Source organism: Haemaphysalis longicornis, unplaced genomic scaffold (assembly GCF_048455015.1).
Source record: "Haemaphysalis longicornis isolate Haplotype H1 unplaced genomic scaffold, Haemaphysalis longicornis Haplotype H1 scaffold_681, whole genome shotgun sequence".
Taxonomy (NCBI): domain Eukaryota; kingdom Metazoa; phylum Arthropoda; class Arachnida; order Ixodida; family Ixodidae; genus Haemaphysalis; species Haemaphysalis longicornis.
Genome location: NW_027526420.1, coordinates 28,701 through 49,151, shown reverse-complemented (window position 1 = coordinate 49,151; position 20,451 = coordinate 28,701). Strand labels below are relative to the sequence as shown.

Sequence of the window (20,451 nt, the reverse complement as noted above, 5' to 3'; positions counted from 1 at the left end):
TAGCGTAAAAAAACTCTCGGTAATCGGAACTAAAATTTTAGCGTCGCCGTATAAACGGAACCAGAAATGGATCGAGCTCTTGTGAAACCCATTGGCATGAGAATCAGATTTTTACGGTTCCGGCCCCCCCCTTTTTTTTCTTCCTCCATGTTTTTTTTTAGCCTCATTGGCCTTGTAAGCCTCGTCTCGTTCGTGGTGAGCCATGTTAGCGCAACGAATGCAACAAGACGTCCGATGTTACAGGTCTCAGCTCCTGCTGCCTCATTCATGCCATCGTTCTATTCGCGCTACATTACCGCGTTGCCGTCTTTCAAATTTGGTGGCTCGTAAGCACTCACGAAGTCGAGCCCTCTAGCCTCCGTGAAGGAAGGAAGGAAGGAATAGTACAGGAAAGGCAGGGAGGTTAACCAGAATACTGTCCGGTTGGCTACCCTACTCAGGGGGGAGGGGATACGTGAAATGAAAGGGAAAGAAAGGACAGCGGTACATATTAAAGGAGAAAATGAGAGAAAGATGCAGTTGCAAAGACTCAAACAAAAATAATTGATGCATTTTGTAGTGCACAGCGACTCATTGTTGCCAAATCAACTTTGTGAATGCTGAGCCTAAACCTCTTGTTTTCCTGCTTTCTGAGAACCTATCAGCTACATTCACCTTCTAGTGCTTAGAGTTCCATGGAATGGTATTTTAAGAGTGTGTATGCACATAAATTTCCACTTTCACACATCTATCTCAGTAAACGAAACTGCTGTTAAACGGAACTAATTTTTTCGGTCCCTTGAAGTTCCGTTTATCAAGAGTCTACTGTATAGGTGTGTGTGTGTAGATGGGCCCCTAGACAGAATGTGTACGCACAATCTGACAATTCCTACTTGGAAGGTTCTACAAACTTTTATATTCATAGGATAACTCGGCCTTCTGCCTCGAAAGTTTGCCGACCCCTGATCTACAAATTGACATTAAACCTCAGGGTCTCTTTAGAGCCAAATAAGTAGCACCATGGCTTCTCTTTTGAGGTCATCTGGGCCACTGGATATCGACACAACACTAGGAATTTCACAAATCAAGCAGAGACATTTTCATGACGAAAACTTGGAGACAAATTTTTATACATCTCTAAATTCAAACATTCTGCAGGCTTGCAGCAGTATCATAGCCTCCCTATGTGGGTTATGTTACAACTTCACAGCAAAGTGTGTTGTGCCGTGAAGCTCCTACGCAGTAACACTGACTAGGCCTTCCATGGCAGCGATTGCGCAAAACATACAGGGACAAGGAAGAAAATACAAGAACAAGCGCACACTAACTGAATTTTATCAGTGAACTGAGACTTTCGCCTTGCAGTCAGTGCATTCTACTTGCTTAATATATGCTTTTTCTGTCTACATAGTATGCTGTGTGTTGCTTGAGCAGCCGCTTTGGTGCAGCCTTTCTCGTATCAAATGTGCGGGCAACACGTCAGGATTTTTTTGCTTTTCTGGCAGGCTGAAATTGGGGGTGCAGATTATATGCAGGGGCGGGTTATACACGCGAAAATATGGTAACTACATAACACGGCCACAACTAAAAAATTGGCCACGGTCCCACCCCGAGAACGTGAATGTCCAGCGAAGCTGTATCAAACACCACACATGCTGATGGGAGGTATGTTGTCAATTGCACTGGGCTTCCTGGGCGAGAACTGCTAGGTTTTGCCTGTGACGCTGTTGAGCAAGACGAATTCGTTCCTTTTGTCAAGCACTGTATTCACGCCATTCCTCTGGTGTCTTTCCGTGGTCTACCTATAGCAGTCTTAGAATGAACTGAATGAGTTTACGCAGTTTTCCCTTCACACGAGCGCCTCAAATGACGTCAAACGGCCCTTTTGAAAGCAGCTGCAACCTAATCTTTACCAGGACAGCGTCAGAAGGTGTTCCTGTTGTTCAAAGGGCCTTATCATCCATCATGCAGTTTCATGCTCGTATTTTGGCTTTCTTTACTAAAACGACTACTGATCTCTATGCTGTAAGCCTGCCTAACCTGACGCATGCGCTCGGTGTCTTGGTCGAGAATTGCTGGGTCCTGCCTGGGATTTTTCTTTCCGACACGAAATTTCCCGACCAACGAGAGGCTAACAGCTTTGCTGTAATAAGAGCTAAACGAATCTGCCAGTGGGCTTTCTGGTGTGCTTTAACACACACACTCAGGTAGACCTTCCTGGCAGAGCCACGGCTACAGTGTGATGCGTGGTAAGCCTTGCCAGGTGCAAAAAAAAAAAAAAGAGCCTCACTTGGTTGTACTGTGGTCAGGCTCTTCAGCATTTTGATGACCTTCTTGCCGCCGTAGTGAATGGCGCTCCACAGCCCTGAAGACAAGGAAGTGAGGGTGAGATACAACTGTTACGACAAGTCCTCGGCGAAGCCAACACACTATCACTGTTAGAAACATGCCTCCCTCTGCGCTTATCTAAACCACGTAGAAGCAAGAAAATCGAGATTATTTTAACTGCCCTTACCTAAACTAAGTTGAAATGCTCTTGTCTAAGCACACGTTCTGCGATGAAAACAAAAAAAAGTGCATCTCCTTTTTTTTTCCTCTCAACAATCTAACCGCATACGGCGGCTTTTAATTTTGAGTGGCTGAAAAACTGTGATCCCACGTAAAGTTGGCCTGAGTCCCCACTGTGCAAAGGGTACAAAAGTGGAATGGCAGATTAGGAACAAACGGACGTTGTAATCCTGCCAGGAAATTTTTCAGTTGTTAATCGTTTCGCCCATCTTTGAAACGGTCAAAGAGCAAAGGAAAAAAGAAAAAGGAAAGCCACAAAAGATTAGCTTGGCAACTTCCCCATTCTTCTAATGCAAAGCACTCTCTCGCTACTAATAATCCCAATTTCAAAGGCCACGCCGTCTGCCCTCTTGTGCTGTTAACATACAAGGGCTTGCACCCACACACACACACTCAAACATTACACCATCATCACACACCCTGACCTTGATCCCAACAGTCTACGGTGGCCACAAGGCGAAGTCACTATGGACTGACATAACCAAATTATGTGCCTCACAGGCCTGTGCAGAGCTTGCGGTAAGCCATGAGTGGCCAACAATAAGATTTGATACAGCAGTCGGCTGCTCTCAGTAAGGCCAGAAATTTCAGAGGGGGGGGGAAGGCCCAGATCTATTCGCCCTGTTGTTCAGCACCGTCTTCCTGGCCATTGTGCCACACAATGCTGGCAGACACAAAATCATTTGAGGATCGGTAACAATGCCAACATGCACACAATAAAAATGTCCGGAGGTTTACTAAGTCATCCCTGTTATTCTTCAAGAAAGTTCGTTCCCACGCTTCGTCCACCACTTCTCGGGGTTTGCGGAGTTTGAGCAACGTGCATAAGTTATCAGAGCTGGTTTGCCCAATTACGGGACGATAATGCCCTACCTGCCACCATGGTTGCCGGGTGCAAACCAGCTACAAGTGTGCGTGAAGTTCTGCCCCATCGGCAAGGATGTTTAAGCCAGCGCTGAACTCCTGAAGGGTGTTCAAGCCAGCGTTCAATGGCGGTTCTGTCTAACCTCTCCAGTTTCAGCCTCAGAGTGAAATTGAGGGACGCATATGGATACAAATACAGTTGAACCTCGTTATAAGAGACACTGATGTAAGAGACAAATGGGTATAAGAGACACTATTCACCCACATGGTTGGCTGCCCTACCTTTCCCATTAAATCGACCTCTTTTATAACAGACATCGGATGTAGAAGATTGGTTATAAGGGACAAGTCTTGAAGTTTAATCGATAATCTCGCTTGTAACAGACATTTTAACTTTAGATGCAGTGCCACCAGTGACTCATTGCAGTTGCTTCCATTGTGGAAACACAGGTGGGCGACAGACACCTGCTGTCGCTATTTATTATAACTTCAGCAAACACACAGTGGTTCAGTCACCTATGAAATGCCGATAAGCCTTGCCAATGGAAATGCAACTTACAGAAGTGGTTGAAGCTTACTGCCATCCATTGGAGCACGACCGCACATGCAGGTTCTGCCACTCGCATAGCTCCCAATTAAGAAGCATCGCAGATGTTGAGTCCTGCAAGCGTAATGAATAGCCGGCGCACACAGTGGAAGCTGTGCGCTCTGGCTATTCATCAGGCTTGTGAACTCAACATCTACGATTCATCTTCCACAAACAAGGAAAGGGAAAAAAGCTCGTAGAATCAATTGTAAAAAAACAGTGTAAATACAGTCATGAAGCAAACAAAGTTTCATAAATTCTGGGGCCAAACATTAATTAGAATGAATCTTTTGAAACATGCTGTAGTGTTCTTTTGAGCTTATTTTAGTCATACGGTGACCACATAGAACTATGGGTTGATCAGTTAGTGCAAACATAGTACCCTGCTTATAAGAGACATCTCTTATAAGAGACAGAAACTGCTCCCCGGTACGTGTCTCTTATAAAGGGGTTCAACTGTACATCACGTGTACCACTCGCACCATTTCACATTATTCTGTGCCCCATTCCCTGCTGGTGGGAACTTGACAACTGAGGCGGAGGGGTCCGGTACAGCTGGCATGCCTCATTTCAGCCACTGGTTCGTTTCCAATCTTTGATCAGGGTCTCCAAGATTCGAACCAAAAAAGGCTTTCGTGGGCTGGCTTGTCCTTCCAACTTGAGCTTTACCCTCTCTCTCTCTCATGGGGTGTGCCAATTTAGTCAGTCTGGAGATTACCACTACCTAGCGTCACTAAATAAGCTACGCTTACGAGTACCGCCCCTTCGTGCACCCGGAACAGTCTGGGGGCCATTTTGTTTCTGGCTTGCAGTGTCCCCAACGAAACCACTGCCGGTTGTGACGAGCAGAGTGCGACCGGCCGCTCTAGCGTCCATGCAGCAGAGAGAAAGAGAGAAAGAAGAGGCGCCCAGAAACAAAATGGCTGCGCCCATATATAAACAAACATCACGTGGTGCCGACCGACCAATGAAACTCCTGGCGGCACTCAACAATGAGAGGAAATAGTGCCCATACTCTAAAAGCCTTTATTTAGTGGCGCTACTACCACCCACTCAGTCTTGTTTAGTGCCGGCGTCATGGCAAGTCACTCTAAGAAGAAATTGATCTCATCCATGTTCTCGTGAAAGAGTAGGTATTTTTCCCGTGTCCGTCTCTGTGATCACAACAAGCGCAACTTAGCTTCAAAGCATGTTACACCAACTGGCCGGACATCAAGCTTTACTCATCCAGTGCTCGCCGGTTTGTACCTTCTGCTCTATCTGGCACTCATGCATCCACTGGATAGCAATATAGCATACAGGGGGACTACAAAGCAAATTTTATACTAAGGACCTCAAAGCTTATGCAAGGATTACGAGCGGGGGCTGCCGATTAACGCTTTTATTTTTGTTTTCAAAAGCATAAAAGAAGATGAACTTGATGAAAGAAGCAATCGATTGTCATGGAGATGTAAATGGGTTCCCAAACCAAGGCCTGGATGTTTGTTCAGAGAGCTCAATAATTAAGCCAATCGGCTTCCTGTACTTTATCGAACATCCGGGCATTACAAGAAAATTTCTGTTGCCCCAAAACTGTGCTGAGCTGAGATTAGCTCAAGCAGTGCCATCTTAGATTAAAAAACAGGGCGAAATTTTTGGATCTATACAAACTTTTTGCATGTAGAATTTCATGGAAATCGCTGGTTTAGCTGTGACCTCAGACAGTATCCTGTACGCACTCTTTGGCAATTCCAAAGTAGTTTTAAAGGAGCCATGAAGACAAAATACAGGTTTGGTTCATTAGAAAGACTGCTTTGTCCTGATAATAATGATACCGATTTCATCGCAAACTTCGAAAAGATAACGGAGATATTAAAGAAAACGTGTGGAGCAGTGGCGACTCGCTAGCAAGTTTCCGGCAACTTTTCAATGACGTCACAAAATCTTGTTTGGGTCATTAACGACGGCCGAACTAATCAATCGCCCGGACACATAACTCGATGGCTGTAGTGGGGCCGCTAGTTCCGTTTGATCAAATCACTTGAATGCTAACGTGCAGTTAACACACGGAAAATTATGTTTTTGGTGCTGGCCCATGTGACGTCACTCGTGCCGGTAACACGTCACTGTGGCGCGAAATTTGAAACGTTCTTAAATTTCTTGGGTTTTATCGGTTCAAAAGCGTCTTTCATGGCCAGAATGGAGCTGAGTGAGGTACTCTTTAAAGTTAAACAAAGTTGTATTTTGTTTTCATGGACCTTTTAAGCACACCACTATGGAAAGAGATTTCCTCGCCATTTGCTTGAGCACAAGGCGAGGCCACGGCTGTTCGTCGAAAATGTTTGAAGGACCCAGAGTTGAGCTATAAAAAAATTGTGTTCGGCCAAAGCCTACAGGCAAGAGATTTAAGGTTAGGTTACGGGGTTCAATGCACCGAAGCTGCACATGGGCCATGTGGCACACCATAAAGGAGGACTCCGGATTAATTTTGATGATGATGATTTCAGGGTTTAATGCGCTGACGCAACGCAGACGATGAGGCGCGCCGTAGTGGAAAGCTCCGGCTTAATTTTGACCACCTGGGGATATTTAACGTGCGCCGAAATCTCGTACACACGGGCGTTTTTGCTTTTCGCATCCATCCGAAAAGCGGCCGCCGTGGCCGGGAATCGAGCCCGCAAACTTGTGCTCAGCAGCGCAACGCCTTAGCCACTGAGCCACCGCGGCGGGTCGGATTAATTTTGACTCCCTGGGGTTCTTAACATGCGCCGAAATGTTGACACACGGGCACTTTCGCTCTTTGCCCCCATCAGAAAAGCAGCCACCACGGCCAGGATCGAACCCACGATCTTGGGCTCACTCAACAGCGCAACGCCTTAGCCACTGAGCCAACATGGTGGGTACGGACAAAAGATTTGAAAACTTTTCGGTGGCACTAGGGTGGAGTCGCGGTTGAAAAGGTTGTTGCAACCGAGGATATACTGTAATGAATTACCTGGGCGCCACGCTACCTCAAGTGTAAAGAACCTGGCTGCAAGAAGCGTGGCTTTTATTAAAAGCCAGTTCGGTATTCAAGAAACATAATCCTGGTCATTCCGCATTAAGATTTCTGCTTCGTCTCCGCACTCAGCCCAATTTCCACACGAGCCCAGCTACTTCAAGGCCTGTGGCTCAGCCCATACACACAGTGCAGCGAAATCTCAAAAGAGAAACATGCACGGTGGGAATATACTAAATCAACCATTTCATATTTCGCCACAAACACCACAAATTGGCGTGACTCTACTAATCTTTAGTACTAGTACAGTGAAACCCCGGTAATACGGCTTTCAAGGGACCGCGCGAAAGCTTGTCATATGACCCAGGTGTCGTATGACCAGGGTGCGGCGGGTACAGTTCAGTAGACGGTCTCACGCCGCAGGTGGGCCAAGAATTTATCTAAACCACTATATTTAGCTCGTTCTCACGTAATTTGCAAACCCTTAGCTAAAATCACAAGTTTTATATTTAAAAAAAAACCTCTTTGTGCCCCCCTCCCCACCGCAGTGTCTGTGCTAGCCCATTCCTATGCCTTGCGCACGCGAGATAATCTGGGAAGGTCAACGAGCCGAGCGAATCGAGAGGGCAAAAGGTGTGAGTGTAAGCGAAACAAACGATAGTACAAGGCGGTGATGGAAAAACCACGGGAAAGAAACGAACAGAGCGACAACGTAACTGTGAAAGACACTGATAAGCAGAGAGCCAAGAGAGAGGGAGATAGAGCGTTGTGAAAAAAAGAACCTCGGATCGAGCAGGCGAGAAAAGCGGGTGTTCGCGTTGCATATGTTTTCATATCGTCGACTCGATGGGAGCTTCAAAATTCGCGATCTGCCGGCCACCTGGACTTTGACTTCTTGCGGTTGGCGAGTTGGCGTCCTACTGCCGCGCGGAGTTGTCAAAGGTTAACTCCCGCCTGCCAGTATACCCGCCTGCTTGCTCGCGTCTGTTCAGCAAGTGGTCTGGCCCGCCTGCGGACCTTTGCACATCCAGTAGCATCAACGCGAAAGAAAGGTTTGGACAAGGCGGCAAAGTGGTGTAAAAGATGTCCCCGTCAGGGTCCGTCGTATGAAGTGGACCGCGTGCACCCAAGCGTTGTATAATTGGGTTTTTAATGCATTGCTTCTATGGGGAATTTGCTGGGACCGTGGTGGTCTGTAAGTAGCACGTCGTCTTAATAAGCGCGTCGTCGTAAGACCGGGGGGCGTACCATCGGGTTCCACTGCACCAGCAGCACCTCAAACTGAAAGCGTGTGGTGCCTGCCTTAAAAATACACTAACTAATCTGTTTCAAGAGTCCAAACGGTTATTGAAGGAGGCGAAAGCAGGGCCTTTGCTTTCTTACCTGCTGTGACAATACCTTTGGCAGTCTGGCCCCAACTTGATCGCCACACGATGCTCCCCACAGCTGTGGCAAGGAACAACAAGAAACGAGAATGAAAGTGTTTGCAACCACGAGCGGCAAATATTTCAAATTACCGGCTACAACTTCTGGCAGCTAAGAAACGAAAAACAGCAACGTTTACCGTCTTGAGCCCAATCTGCAAAACGTGCTCAAAGAACAATGCAACAATGCAAACGTAATTGGCAGAATTTGTAGCGGGTGGTTAAAAGTACAAAGCCGTAGGCACGGGCTTTCTAATAATGTACCCGTTTCAAAGCACAATGACAAATATCTGTGTGTCATTCTTTGAAGGTTGCAACCTGTTCCACGCAACTCAACATTCCCTGTTGTGTGGGCCTATTAAGCAACCAAGAAGAAATTAAATTTTGATTCATTCTGAAAATCTGGACACCTAGCAACCCTACCATTTTGCTCCGTGAAAAATATTGCATCTGCTGCAGAGTTGTTGCCATTTAAAAGGCAATTTTAAACTGCCTGCTTCGTTCTTAACCCCTGAAAGGTGCTGAAATTCCTTTTTGTTGTATACAAAGGCGCATACAAATATGGACAGTCAGTCCGTTAACAACAAGCCAAATGGATGCAGCCATCTATTGTCTTTTAGATCACTGCAACGTAGCGTGAGTGTTCCACACTTGTTTCGGACAATGAACGTTGGGCTCGGGTTTCCATATCTACCTACCACTAAACAACTTGAGCCCAATTGAGCTCACCAAGTTCCAATGGGAAAGCACTTGACCAAAGTCCCCCAACCGACTGTCTTTCGACTCGAATTGGTTTGACTGATTGTAGGGTTTAATGCACCGACGCAACGCAGGCGATGAGGTGCACTGTACTGGGGGGCTCCGGATTAATTTTGACCACCTGGGGATCTTTACCGTGCACCGAAATCTCGCACACAGAAGCATTTTTGCTTTTCGCCTCCATCAGAAAAGTGGCCGCCGCGTCCAGAACTCGAACCCGCGTCCTCGTGCTCAGCAGCACAACACCTTAGCCACTGAGCCACCGCGGCGGGTCTTTCTACTCCAAAAGTATTACGGCTGTTAGAAGGGCCACTGTTACAAGAGCCACACTAAGACTGCGTCATGCTCTGGAATGTAATTTGCACAAATTTGCACTTGCTTGCATTTGTTTTTACATCAGCCAATCCGTAAAGGTCGCCAGGAAGCACTATCAGCAAGTAGTGTGCGAAATTCCCGAAGACGTCCTTGCCACCCCTTTGTTTCCTCCCTAATAATACCAAAATGCAACGCATCTGTCATCCAAGCATGGAAATCGCTTAACCAATACAATGTTGTACGCTGTCTCCACGAGCCCGCTTTAACCGCATTACAACACACACACACCAGAAACAATAATTATTGCCAACCATCGCGGAAGATGTGTTGCCACATTGAGCAACATAGCAAGCGCGCTGTCATGCACTGCAGAGAAGTGTTCCATCATTACTTGGCATGGCCTGCCAAGAAGCTCAGAAGCACGGAGCAAGAATAAAATAGGAGGGGAAACTAAGCTTCCTGGGGCAGCCTGATAACGTCACGTGCACTTGGCGAACGTCAAGTTTCCGGCATCTGGCGGCAAGCGAAGGAAGTACGCGGTCATTGCCACGGCCGGTGCGCGCTCTGTTCGCGCTCGCCCAATCCAACTCGGCCGCGGCATCGCGTCGGCATTTCGCCGGGCAGCCGAAACATTCCATGGCCGAAGCGAGAGTGTGTGTGTGCTCTTCTGTGCTTCCGTTGGCTGAAGAGCCCGCCTTCGCGATTAATTTTCGGTCAAATTTAAACCGGCCGGTACGAGCGAATAAAAGGGGCGTTTTCTTTTAACGCATAAGCAATCTTGCGCGAGCAGCAAGCCCAAAATACAAACCTGTAAACGCAAAAAATGCAAAACCTGTAAGGGCACGGCCTTCTCTCGCATGCGATGCGCTCGAAGCGAGGTGAGTGCACCGGACAATTTATTGGTTATGTGACAGTGCAGTGAAAGGTGCTAGCATCACCGACGTTGCAAGACAATGACGCGCGCATGCGCGCGCTACTTGCAAGATAAACGCATGTTCCGTCCCCGCGTCTCGCAGCAGCTCGAGCGCATAGCGATTCATGCCTTGTGGCGAATGCTGCAAACAGCAGTAATGCTTTTAATACATTAAACCAGGTCCCGCTGTCAAATTGTTCACCGCCGCTGCTGCACAGCTCCGTAGGTCGCCGTAGTTATCATTGTGACATTATCAGGTCGCTTCCGTACACAGACGATGGCAACGGTAGATTTCCCTCCGGTATATGAACCCAAACCCAAGCGGCCCTCCACTTGGCATGCAGCACACCCAGAGTGTGCACCCTCACCCTCCTCGATGAAGAGGCTGCAGTGGGGGTCCATGGCGATGGCCTGCAGAACGTCCTCGAGGTCCCGGTGGCGGCCATCCTTGTTCCACACCCTGAGCAGGTGCGACTGCAGAGACTTGGGCAGCAGGTGCAGGTGGTGCAGCTTGGCGTCCGGCCCGGGCTCTTGCTGCCGGGATGATGAGGGGAACGCTTAGGTGACTCTGACATGCATGCACCGACTATGGCCTACTCTCGTAATACCAGCCAACCAGAGGCTGAGTGAATCTTACCGCTCGCTGGCTTCAACGAAAATTTGAAGCCAGGCACTTGACAATGGTACTTATGAAGCCAGGTACTTAACACGCATTAATATGTCCTTAACGCATGTTAAGGACATGTTAGTAAAAATTAAGAAGAAGAAGAAGGGCATGTTAAAATTAAGGAGAAGAAGGGCAGGTAATGCGAAGGCAAGAAAACTGTTGGTCATTAAGGGTAACAGAGCAGATCCCTAGAGAAGGCAAGCGTGGCAGGGGGTGGCAAAAGATCAGATGGGCAGATGAGATCAAGAAGTTTGCGGGGATAAAGTGGTCGCAGTTAGCACAGGACCGGGATAATTGGAGATCCGGGGGAGAGGCCTATGCCCTGCAGTGGGCGCAGATAGGCTGATGATGATAATGATGACTGAACAATGCGCAGCAACTTTCACAAGAGGCCGGCTGCAAGCATCGACGCGTACATCTGCGATGGCTTTCCACGCAGCTAACTCTCATGATGACAGCCAACTAGAGGCATAACGAGTCGTGCTGGTCATTGGCATCTCAGCACTCAGCCAGGCACTGAACACTACTTGACATGCCTGCAATGTTGCTTGGTTAGTGGCGAGAAAACCCGTTCAGGGACCAAGCAGTTGGGCTGGCTGATACTACCTCTCTTCCATGCGCACGCTTGCTTTGAGGGTGACAATCGACCACTAGAGTGAGGCACACGCCACCACATGTACTTATTTGATATCATTGTTGCTCAACCTAAGAATGTGTACGAGTGAAAGGAGCAAACCTTACAAATACGTGGTCACCATAAGTTTTTCACTCTTGACCTTCACGCTGTCACCGATGTACCGGTACAAAGCCCATAAGTGCCCATAAATGCCTATTTTTAGCATTGGCAGTTATATGAACACTATTTAGCCTGAAGATTCGCTTTTAGCGGAGTTTGAAATCATTATTTGTGTTACCATTCATTTGCGCATTGATAGTTCGGAAGTCTATGAGGTTTAACTTATTCCTCCAGTTCAACCAGCTCCCGAAAAACAACTGCTAGCAGCAGCTGAATGGGACGCTCATTTGCAGAGACAAAAGGCACAATTTTGAACCCCAAAATTTGGAGATGGTGCTATTTTGGCATGGCTTCCGCAATTTTCACGGTGATTCTTGGACTAGGCTCCGCGTGATCTCCAAACATATTCCTTAAAAACATGTGCGGCCACATCCTCATTTCTAGAAGCATACTCAAATCAAATTCTATTTTAGATTCAAGGGCTCAGCATTAAACAAGCCTTTGTTAGCAGATCTTTCCTATATTTAAAAGCCAACGTTGTAACTGAAATGCTCTATTTCCTCATTACTTAAAACTCCCGCTGCTGACGGGCTCTAAAATATGATTTTAAAGATGATAGTCTTTCCTGGGCTACTTAAACGCAGAAATTTTGGTCTGCCTGTCTGTCTGTATATCTGTTTATCTGTCTGTCTGTGCGACTCGATTCAGCCACCCGGCCATAGTGAAACTGAATCTGCCCAATAGTCTTATATACCCACAGCCATATCTAAATGTCTAAGTCAAGTGTCAATGTTCATAATTCATAGACGTTTGGTTTTTGCGGTAGCAAATGAAATACCGTATTTACTTGCACAATGAACCCACTCGCGTAATGAACCCTCCCCCCCCACTTTTCTTCTTGAGAATTTACTTTTTTGTCACTATGAATAAAAAATGCAGCAGGGATATGTTTTCATCTCAGCATGGTTGCTGATGCTGTAGACGATCGTGGCAACTTGATATCACGCCACAGTACACGCAGAAATGCTAAAAACACATTCCAACAAAAACAAATCTCAACTAGCCTAGCCGGAGACATGAGTGGGAATGCTGTGGCTCACAATTTAAAAATTGCGCACTTGCGGTGCACCACCTGCTGAACACAAAACAAACCTTGCGCCACAAAAACGTTGCGGCGTGCGAAGAAAGCGCAAAACGTACTCCGCACTCCTTCCCTGCTCTTTGCCGTTCCGGCTGGTTTTGGCGGCGTGCGAACAAAGCACTAAATGTACCCCGCGCTCCCCTGCTCTCGCTGTCCCGCAACTTTGCCATGACGCTCTGAGGTGGTGTTGTTCAGCTGTGTTCTGACTTTTTTTTGTGCTCCTGGTGTGCGCCATACGATGGGCCAGTACACGAGCTGCACAGACGGTTTTAAACTGAAGGTGGTGGGGCATGCGTTGATGCACATGGAAACCGCACGGCTGGGCGGCACTTCAGTGTTGACCCACTGTGTGTACGCTTACTGCGGAAAAGAAGGTTTTTTGTCGGTGAACAAGGATTATCGTGTCTTTCGTGGGCCCAAAGAAGGGAAGTTTCCAGGTGTCAGAAAAGAACTTCTGGAGTGCCTTGACAGCACGGACGACGGTGCGCTGTGGGACGACTATGAATGTGAAGCCGCAAGTGACTTCAGTGAGGAGGACAGCTCCATGGCAAGTAGGGGGCCGCTGGGATGTTAGAAATTCCATTACATAATCAGCCAGGTGTTTTTATGAAACTGGTAAGGCTCTGACGTGCTTCTTATAGAAACTTTATTGTGTCGAATTTCAACTTTTAAAAAACCTGTTGCAATTTTTTCCCGCATAATAAACCCTCCCCCCAAATTCATGCCAAATTTTCTGGAAAAAAAAGTGGGTTCATTATGCGAGTAAATACAGTACTACCTCAACTGCACAAAACCATCGCGTGCTGTTGCCCACGCCACTATAGCTCCTGGCGGAATTTTAAGAAATCAAATGGCAAAAGCAACAAAAGGTTCCACTAGATAGGTTTCACGTTCACTTAAAATGCATGTGGAGCAGGGCAACGTGGTTCTATAAACATTTAGTAGGGCACCTCCATTCACGCGCATCTCTGCCGTACGGCAGTGCTGGCATCCAGGCACCCGACTTGGAGCCGTGGAACACGGTAAATTTAAATTGACTTGAGCAAACCTCTAGCGTGTTATCTTGGGAGGAACGAGATGGGATAGGAACAGCATGAGAGGTGAGGGGGAAAGAGAAGGGAGGCGTTTACTTGGCGGGGTGCCAGTTGACTATCATCTTTCGTCGACATTTGCAAGAAAAGGAGCAGATACGCAGCCATTTTTTTAAATCAAAGATCTGTTCAGCTGCTAAACTATTTTTGAAAAATGTTCTTCAAATATGTCGACATGTATTTGGCAGTGTTGGGATATCTTGATTAATTTATAGATCATTGTGCATAATGAAATTGACAGCTGTACCTAACATTACTCATGTAAGAGCTTGTTAATTTCTTGACAAATCATCGTCTCTCTCGCATTTTTTTTTGTGTCATAATTAAATCGTGTCAGGCAGACATAAATTAGATATTTCTTTAATCCGTACCTTTAAGTACTATTTTTTTCATGCCTGTTTCCCTATATGTGATGCTTGAGCAAGCGACACCACCCGCTCACATTGCGGCGGATGGTGCCTGCCACACTGCATTCGTTGCACGACCGTTGCCTTTACTGACACTAGATACCCCAGGACAGTTACTCCAAAGGAAAAAACATCTTCGTCGCGCCACACGAGCTCTAATTCCACTGTGTGGAACGGACCTCCCTAGCAGGCTCGCTCGCTGGGAGGAGGTCTTGCTGCGAAGACTTCGTGTTGGTGTAGCCCTCTCTCCCGCTGTTACCCGGGAGCGGCCACCACGTTACCATGCCCTGTTCGCACAGAACTGCCCCTTATGCACGGCTCCTGCCGAAGATGCGGACACTGAACATTTGCTGTGGACGTGCCCTTTATTGGAAGCGGTGAGAACGAGACACCTCCGAGGCAGAGGCCTCCACCCTGGCAGACCACCTGACCTTCATCGGTGGATATGGGGACCCCATCATCGCTCCCTCCTTGCGTTTCGTCGCGAAACGGGAGTTAATCTATACTTGTGACATAGTATTTATACCAACGGGCATAGTATCGCAATTAAAAAAAAAAGCGACAGTGGCCATAGAACACAAATGTGGGAAGTGGGCTTGTTGAATTAAGTCAATGGAACGCCGTTAGTCCAGCAGTTTTACACGACAATTCAACAGCCATGTTCAACTTCTGGCGCCTTTCTGCCGTCATAAAAAATAAAGAGTTTGGTTTTCCCGTTGTAGATACAGGTCACGCCTGTCTTCATTCGAAATTATTTGCACTCATGTAAAAATTTATGGTGCCTATACTGACAATTTCGGAGGCCTAAAACGCTGTTTTGCCTGACTATTTTTGGCACCTAAAACGTGCTGTTTAAATGCCTACAAATCCGGCCTCTACTCACCATCTCAGCTGACGACGCAAATGCCTCCAAGGCAAGGCAGACAACTGAGCGTACGTAAATCCCAAATGCCTGCCGATTTTATACTTGAATGTCTTACTTATTGGATTAACGGTGCCCACAGCAAAAACGAAGGCCTCTCTCAAATGCTTGCAAACGCTTGTACTCTACATTGGCAGGGTCTACACCTTGCAGTTACTCAGGTCATACTTCGGTTGCAGTTACACTTCGCTGTAGTCTCTTGGGAGATGTCCCACACGGAGATGCCCCACTTGCAGTCTCTCGGGAGATGCCGGAAGATCCCAAATGCCGAGCTGAAGACAGCAGCGGGTGGAGGAGGGACACATAGCCAAATGCCTCGTCATCTAATTAGTGATGCACATGAATGGATTAAAGTTAAACCACTGGAGATGTACCAGTAAGACCACAAGTTTAAAGTACACTCCAAAACGAAGCGATTCCGTTGTTCCGCTCAATTGTAAAGCCTACGTGGTTCACAGGGCTTCGAGCAGAAATCTGTTCACGACATTTCCTCCCTCTCGTAAAGTGGGAATGTTTGCACCAAAGTGCACAAGAAAAAAGCGCCTATATTTGCCAAACAATGGCTTTGGAAATTTTGAGGGCACTGCTGAATGCTCGGTCAGGTTGTCTCACACCGTCATTCATCTACATTGCAATACGGCCGGTAACAAATCTACATTAGAGACAGACACACATGTGGACACTGAGAGGATGCGGCAAACCAGAGCTGTAGAGCTTGAGAATAATGGAACCCAATGACCCCTGGCCCTGGTAGCTAACAACGAAATATCCCTTGGTGTCTTAACAGAATCTAACCTGCTTAATTAACCTCAACCGCATGAGATTCTTTGAAAACAACAATCTGCTATTACCCAAGGTTAAAACTAACTGTGGAAAATTTACGGTGTATTTTGTGGGAATTGCATTCTGGAATCAACTACCTAATAACATCAAAACTTCTACTTCATTTTACACATTTAGAAAACATGTCAAACACCACCTAGCTACACACTCGATGATTCATCAATAGCATGAATGCAGCTTAAACAAGTACGCATTGCTTATGTTGCTGTTCTGCTTTAATGATGTAAATTTTAGCAATGTGTTTTGATGATCCTTTGCGTTGTACAATTTCTTCTTTTTGCAGCATATTTATTTTGTCGATTTCTTTTTTCTTGCCCTATGTTCTCACTCATGCTGTGTATAGTAAGCATGCTTGTAGACTTGAATTTATTCTGATTTATTTACGCATCATTTCAACTGCTTGTAAAATTGTACTTTTCATCTGTTTTACGTAATATTAGGAGGTCCCCCTGACAGTTTTGCAACACTGGGACCTCTTTCTGCATTAAGTGTTGTTGCAATGTTGTTGTTGTTGTTGTTGTTGCAATAAACTCCCTTCCTTAAGGGCCTGCAAGGAAACGGGACAGCTAAGGCGACAGGCTCAGTATTCTAAAATTTGCCATGAAAATAAATAGGTAGGCAGACAGTGTGCAGGATTTCTCATGGCAGATAAAACTGTGTGCAATAGACGTTTCAATAAAGTGAGAAGATCCTTACTAAACCACATTGCTGAAGCAACTGAGCACACAAAGAAAGAGCTGACCATGAATCTCTGTAAAGCTTGTTACCATCATCACCACCACCAGCCTGTCTACGCCCACTGCAGGGCAAACGCCTCTCCCATGGATCTTCAATTATCCTAGTCCTGCACTAACTGCGACTAATTTATCCCCGCAAACTTCTTGATCTCATCTGCCCATCTAACTTTCTGCCGCCCCCTGCCACGCTTGCCTTCTCTAGGGATCCACTCTGTTGCCCTTAATGACCAACAGTTTTCTTGCCTTCGCATTACCTGCCCTGCCCACGTCCATTTCTTCTTCTTAACTTCTACTAGTATGTCCTTAACAGGCGTTTGTTCCCTGACCCACTTCGCGCTCTTCTTGTCCCTTAATGTTACACCTATCACCTTTCCTCATACTGGAAAAGCTTATATTGGAACATAAACCCAATGGCCACGTGACATCACAGATTCAAATTCAAACTGAGATTTTATCATGAGGCACTAGGGGCAAATCCCCTTTAGGGATTTGTAATGTGCATCGGGACATTAATACATAAATGCTTTTTCTTTTTTCTTTTTTGACTCCATTGGGGGAAATACGTAGTAGCTGGAGGCAGATATTTAACACACGACCTCGCACTCGACAGGGCAACAATTGTTGCACTGGGGAAAGGCAGGATCATATTATGGCCTCCCATTATCCATTCTGCCGAAGAGGATAATGAATTTAAGAAGCCTGCTGTAACCAGCTGAACCACTTGCCAATCTCTAACGCAAACTGCCCCTAATGCAAACTGCCACTGCCACCCAACATGAAGGAAACATGCTGTATTTTCAAACAAGAGTCCGGCTACTCTTATCCAACACTCACTGGAGTTGCAGCTGCTTCTGAGCTTTCGTGCATGGTTACAAGGAAAAGAAACAGCACCCTAATGTGAAGCATTCGAGACCGGAAGAGGACGAGCGTCCCACCTCAAACGTCTGCGTGGCTTCGTTCCAGGAGACCATCTTGATGAGCTTGAGGTAGGGGTTGTAGAGCTTGCGAAATTCATTCAACTGGGCACCCACGATGTTCGGAACTTTGTTCTTGTCCTCGCCAACAATCATCCGGAAGTCGCCTGTGCAGGAAAAAAATTGTTTCCGTCTTGCTCCTTTCACCGACATCTTCGCTCAGCAGAAGGCTACTTTGCACGCGCTATGTAAGGCCTGTGCTATGTAAGTTCCAGTGACTATGGGAGAATCTGCTGCCTCTTGGATGAACCTGTCAGTTAAGAAAAAATTAAAGCAGTTCCACTCAATGTGAAAGCTGTCAGAAGTGCACAGCAGTGGTTCGCCAGAGGGGCTGTGGTGCCGTTCTCCGCTCCTTGCTACCTCACTACCTCTATCTCACTCCTCTCTTGATAAATTGAACAGGGGTTTGTCCAATGCAATTCAAATTTCCCGCTTTCGCGGTGCTCGCGCGCCTTCTCCTGGGACAGCTCGCATCCTTTTCTTTATCTCTTGCTTCTTGTTCATTTTGAACGCATTCTTTTTCTTCCGCGGCCACTTTTTCTTTTTTTACACTTACTGTCGTAAAAAACAACCCAATGAGCATTCCTAACCAAATGAACACGGGGACTGCCAATTAAGTGCATATATTTTGCCTCAAATTTACCTGCAGTTTTCTTTGCGCTAATTACCGTATTTTCGCACGCATAACCCGCACCAAAAACGCAAAAATTTCAGGGGTGAAGTAGAGGTGCAGATCATATGCGAGGCATTTCCTTTGGTGCAGCTTCACCACAATGCGCATCAGGCCGTAATGCCCCTACAGCAGTAATAGCAACTGAGCCACTGTTATCCCACTGACGGTGCTTATTTTGCACACAGCTCAACGGTATACCAACCTGAAACAATGTATGCGGCAAGTCATCTAGTTACGTAGTCAGCTAGGCAAGTTCTTTTGCATAAACAAATGCGTAATGTTGCTTGAGTAGTAGCTGTGGTCCATCCTTTAATGCATAAAATATGCAGGCAATAAGTGAAGATGTTTCGTTTTTATTCGTCGACGGAAAGTGGGGGGTGTAGGTTATATGCAGGGGCGGGTTATACGCGCGAAAATACGGTAATGGGTACATGTATGACCAGTACCAGCGGTTCCAAGAGTTTCGAACGGTTCTGCCTCTTGTTCAAGTATCTCCTGTTAACCTTAGGCCAGAAGGCTGACTTGAGGGACGGGCCAGTATCTTCCTAAAGCGTTTCGCGTGACTGCAGTACTACCTAGATAACGAAACCGCGGACGATCGAATACGAAAAGCCGGGCCCCTAAAGTGCATGGTGTCTCGTTGGCTGACGAGCGACGATAAAAGTGCGCCCACCTCACATCGCGTGTCTTTCTTTCTTTTCTTTTTTTTTTGCTTTCCTTCTTTGTCATTCCCCTGTCCTGTTTTGTCTATTGCTTTCCTGTTACCTATGCCCTGTGGCAAAATGGCGCAAAAAAAGAGAAAAAAGAAATGACCCCCCCCCCACACACACACACATTCTCCCCGTCAGCGAGAGGGCGGAGTTGATGGGCGGTGTGACGACGGTTGAAGTCTTGACTTTGTTTTGTTCGGTTAGTTTTATCCTTAGCTGTGACTTCGTCGTGTGGCGGCCACACTCCGGTTTTCCAGATGTGGGTTCGGATCCCACTTCTGACACCATGTCTCGTCTGCTGAGGAGCGACAATAAAAGCACCCCCCCCCCTCTTTCTGGTGGGCAGCGCAGGCATGGAACACGATAGCTCACGCGTCATACATCCGGCAGGTCAGGTAACGCAAACCGTCCGAGCAAGCATGAGCAAGGCACCTTCAGCGAGCCGTGAAATGCGCGTCCACTACACACGGCCCTTCAGATGTGAAGCCAAGCTTAAACACACTACTCACTCACAAGATATATACAGCAAAATTTTAACCTGTGGACACAGCACAATACCTGACGCAATGTGACGGACTGAAACATTTTCTTTCTCCAAACATGGGATAACTTTAATATTCACTACTTGTGCCTTACACCTAAAACTATGCAGCAGATTGCCTCTTATTTCCAGAATGTGGTTTATTCGTTCACTGACATGGATGCTGGGTCTGGCATCTCCTTTTTTTGGCGCCACTAGAGGCAGAGGAGCAGCTTCCCCATACTGTTAAAATACTCGTTAAAAATACAAATGAAAGCTCAAAAGAGTCCTTTTAATTAGGGGTGTGCGAATATCAATTTTTTAATTTCGAAGCAAATTCGAATAATAAAAACAAAGTTCGAATCGAATCGAATATTTTTCGAATATTTTTCGAATACGAATACTTATTGTTTTTTGTAAAATTAATGTTTTCACCATCTAGAGACACAAAAACTGCAACTTTATTGCACAACAAATCACACAAAGTAAAAATTAGGAATTACACAATACCATAGCACTCAACAGGTTAAGGTCTGCACTCACTTAAATGTTAACATGGAGAAAGGTTAACTGCTCGACATGTTCGGGGAGCAGTGACAACCTCCTGCTCGTTACCACTTTACCAGATACCGAAAACAGCCGCTC

The 20,451-nt window shown here is 46.5% G+C and overlaps 1 protein-coding gene across 2 annotated transcripts in view; it reads right to left on the bottom strand.

The window, feature by feature from the left end:
- The window catches only part of LOC144144280 (phosphatidate cytidylyltransferase, mitochondrial-like), a 39,225-nt gene that overhangs the window by 2,351 nt on the left and 16,423 nt on the right, over window positions 1–20,451 (bottom strand). Inside the window, exons 5-8 of one of the 2 annotated variants that reach the window (XM_077675643.1) lie at window positions 17,865–18,010; window positions 10,754–10,919; window positions 8,373–8,420; window positions 2,270–2,344 (exon numbers count right to left, since the gene is read on the bottom strand). In XM_077675643.1, coding sequence (XP_077531769.1) covers window positions 2,270–2,344; window positions 8,373–8,420; window positions 10,754–10,919; window positions 17,865–18,010 — 435 coding nt within the window. Of the gene's footprint in view, window positions 1–2,269; window positions 2,345–8,357; window positions 8,421–10,753; window positions 10,920–17,864; window positions 18,011–20,451 lie in introns of both variants that reach the window. The other variant, XM_077675642.1, reaches the window with a different exon arrangement.